Below are 1266 nucleotides of genomic sequence, written 5' to 3' on the forward strand. Positions count from 1 at the left end.
GCCGGACAGGCATAGAGGGAGGGCGCGCGCGAGTCGACAGCCGCGGCGGCCGGGCCGCGGGCTGGAAACGCGCCGGGCGCCGCCGCCGAGCGCGCAGCCGCCCTCCCCCGGGCGCTCCCAGGACACTCTCCACGCCCGCGACCCCAGGCCTAGAGTGAACTTCATCCGATTAGGAGAAATTCGTCTGACCGGGAGGCTTCGGCGTGCGGGGATCAATTTGACGTGTCCTCCACGTCAATCTCGGCAGTCACGCCGGAGACGCGCGAGTTGGCAGCTTATTGGTTCCCGTCACTGCACCCAGCGCCCCCCTCCCGGGCCTGAAACTCTACCCCCTCCTCCTGTCCTCCTCCCGCCTCGGCCCTCTTCCGTAACCCATCCCCCCTACACACACACACACACACACACACACACACACACACACACAATCCTAACCCCAGCCGGACCTGGGACCTTTCAGGGTCTCAGCTCCGCTCGAAGCCCCTTACGCCTCCGGTTTTGAGAATGACGGGGATAGTCATTTCAAATTGATGACTATTCATTAGTGCTAGTGTTTCCACTAGTAGTAGTCTGGGGTTTAGTTTTATTATCACTTCCACCAACATTGCCGCTAAGATAGCAGAGGATACAAGTTGATCCTAGCAAGGTCTTTAGTATATGGCTGCGTCTACCGCCTCTTTCCCGGGTTAGGGGCCTGTAGAGAGTGGTGCCAGTACCCCAGCTCCAGGCATGGATTCGTCATGGTGAGTGTTCAGCGTGGTGCAGAGTGCTTGCGGGGAGGGGGCGGGGGCACTGCAGCCCAAGACGATTTTCCCCTGAGCAGACTCTTGCGTGTCCCATTTCTAGACAACACCCCAAACCTGACCACAGGAAATCTTTACAATATTTAATTGCCACCCACTCCATTGGGATAGTGGCGTGATTTCAGTGATGTGAAAGGGGCACATGGATTCTGTCTTTCTGCAGACAGGCTCACCCACCCAAACTCATTTTTGATAGATGGCACGCGCTGCTCCCCAAGAAAGGGATCCATCATTCTCCAGATTCCAGGCTTGTCCTGGCGGTCTGTAGGAGGTTGCATGACCTAGCTTCCTCAGTAGGCCTAAAAAGCAGTTCCTTTCTTCCAGGCGGGGTTCCCCACAATCTTCCCTGCCCAGGTGGCCTAGCCTCATCCTTCACCCAGCGGCTTCCTGGGGTCCTCACTAAGTCACTGAATGGTCCCTTCTTTGACATTATGTGTTCCGGGTTTGCATAGCCCAAACTCTTTGA

General features: G+C 57.1%; 1 protein-coding gene across 1 annotated transcript in view; it reads right to left on the bottom strand.

Annotated features, from left to right (window-relative positions):
* PAX1 (paired box 1) overlaps positions 1–165 on the bottom strand; it is an 8820-nt gene extending 8655 nt beyond the window's left edge. Inside the window, exon 1 of the mRNA XM_029917766.1 lies at positions 3–165. Within this exon, the coding sequence (XP_029773626.1) occupies positions 3–165 (163 nt within the window). The remainder of the gene's footprint in view (positions 1–2) is intronic.
* Between the last annotated feature and the right edge of the window lie 1101 nt (positions 166–1266).

Source organism: Suricata suricatta, chromosome 12 (assembly GCF_006229205.1).
Source record: "Suricata suricatta isolate VVHF042 chromosome 12, meerkat_22Aug2017_6uvM2_HiC, whole genome shotgun sequence".
Lineage (NCBI taxonomy): Eukaryota > Metazoa > Chordata > Mammalia > Carnivora > Herpestidae > Suricata > Suricata suricatta.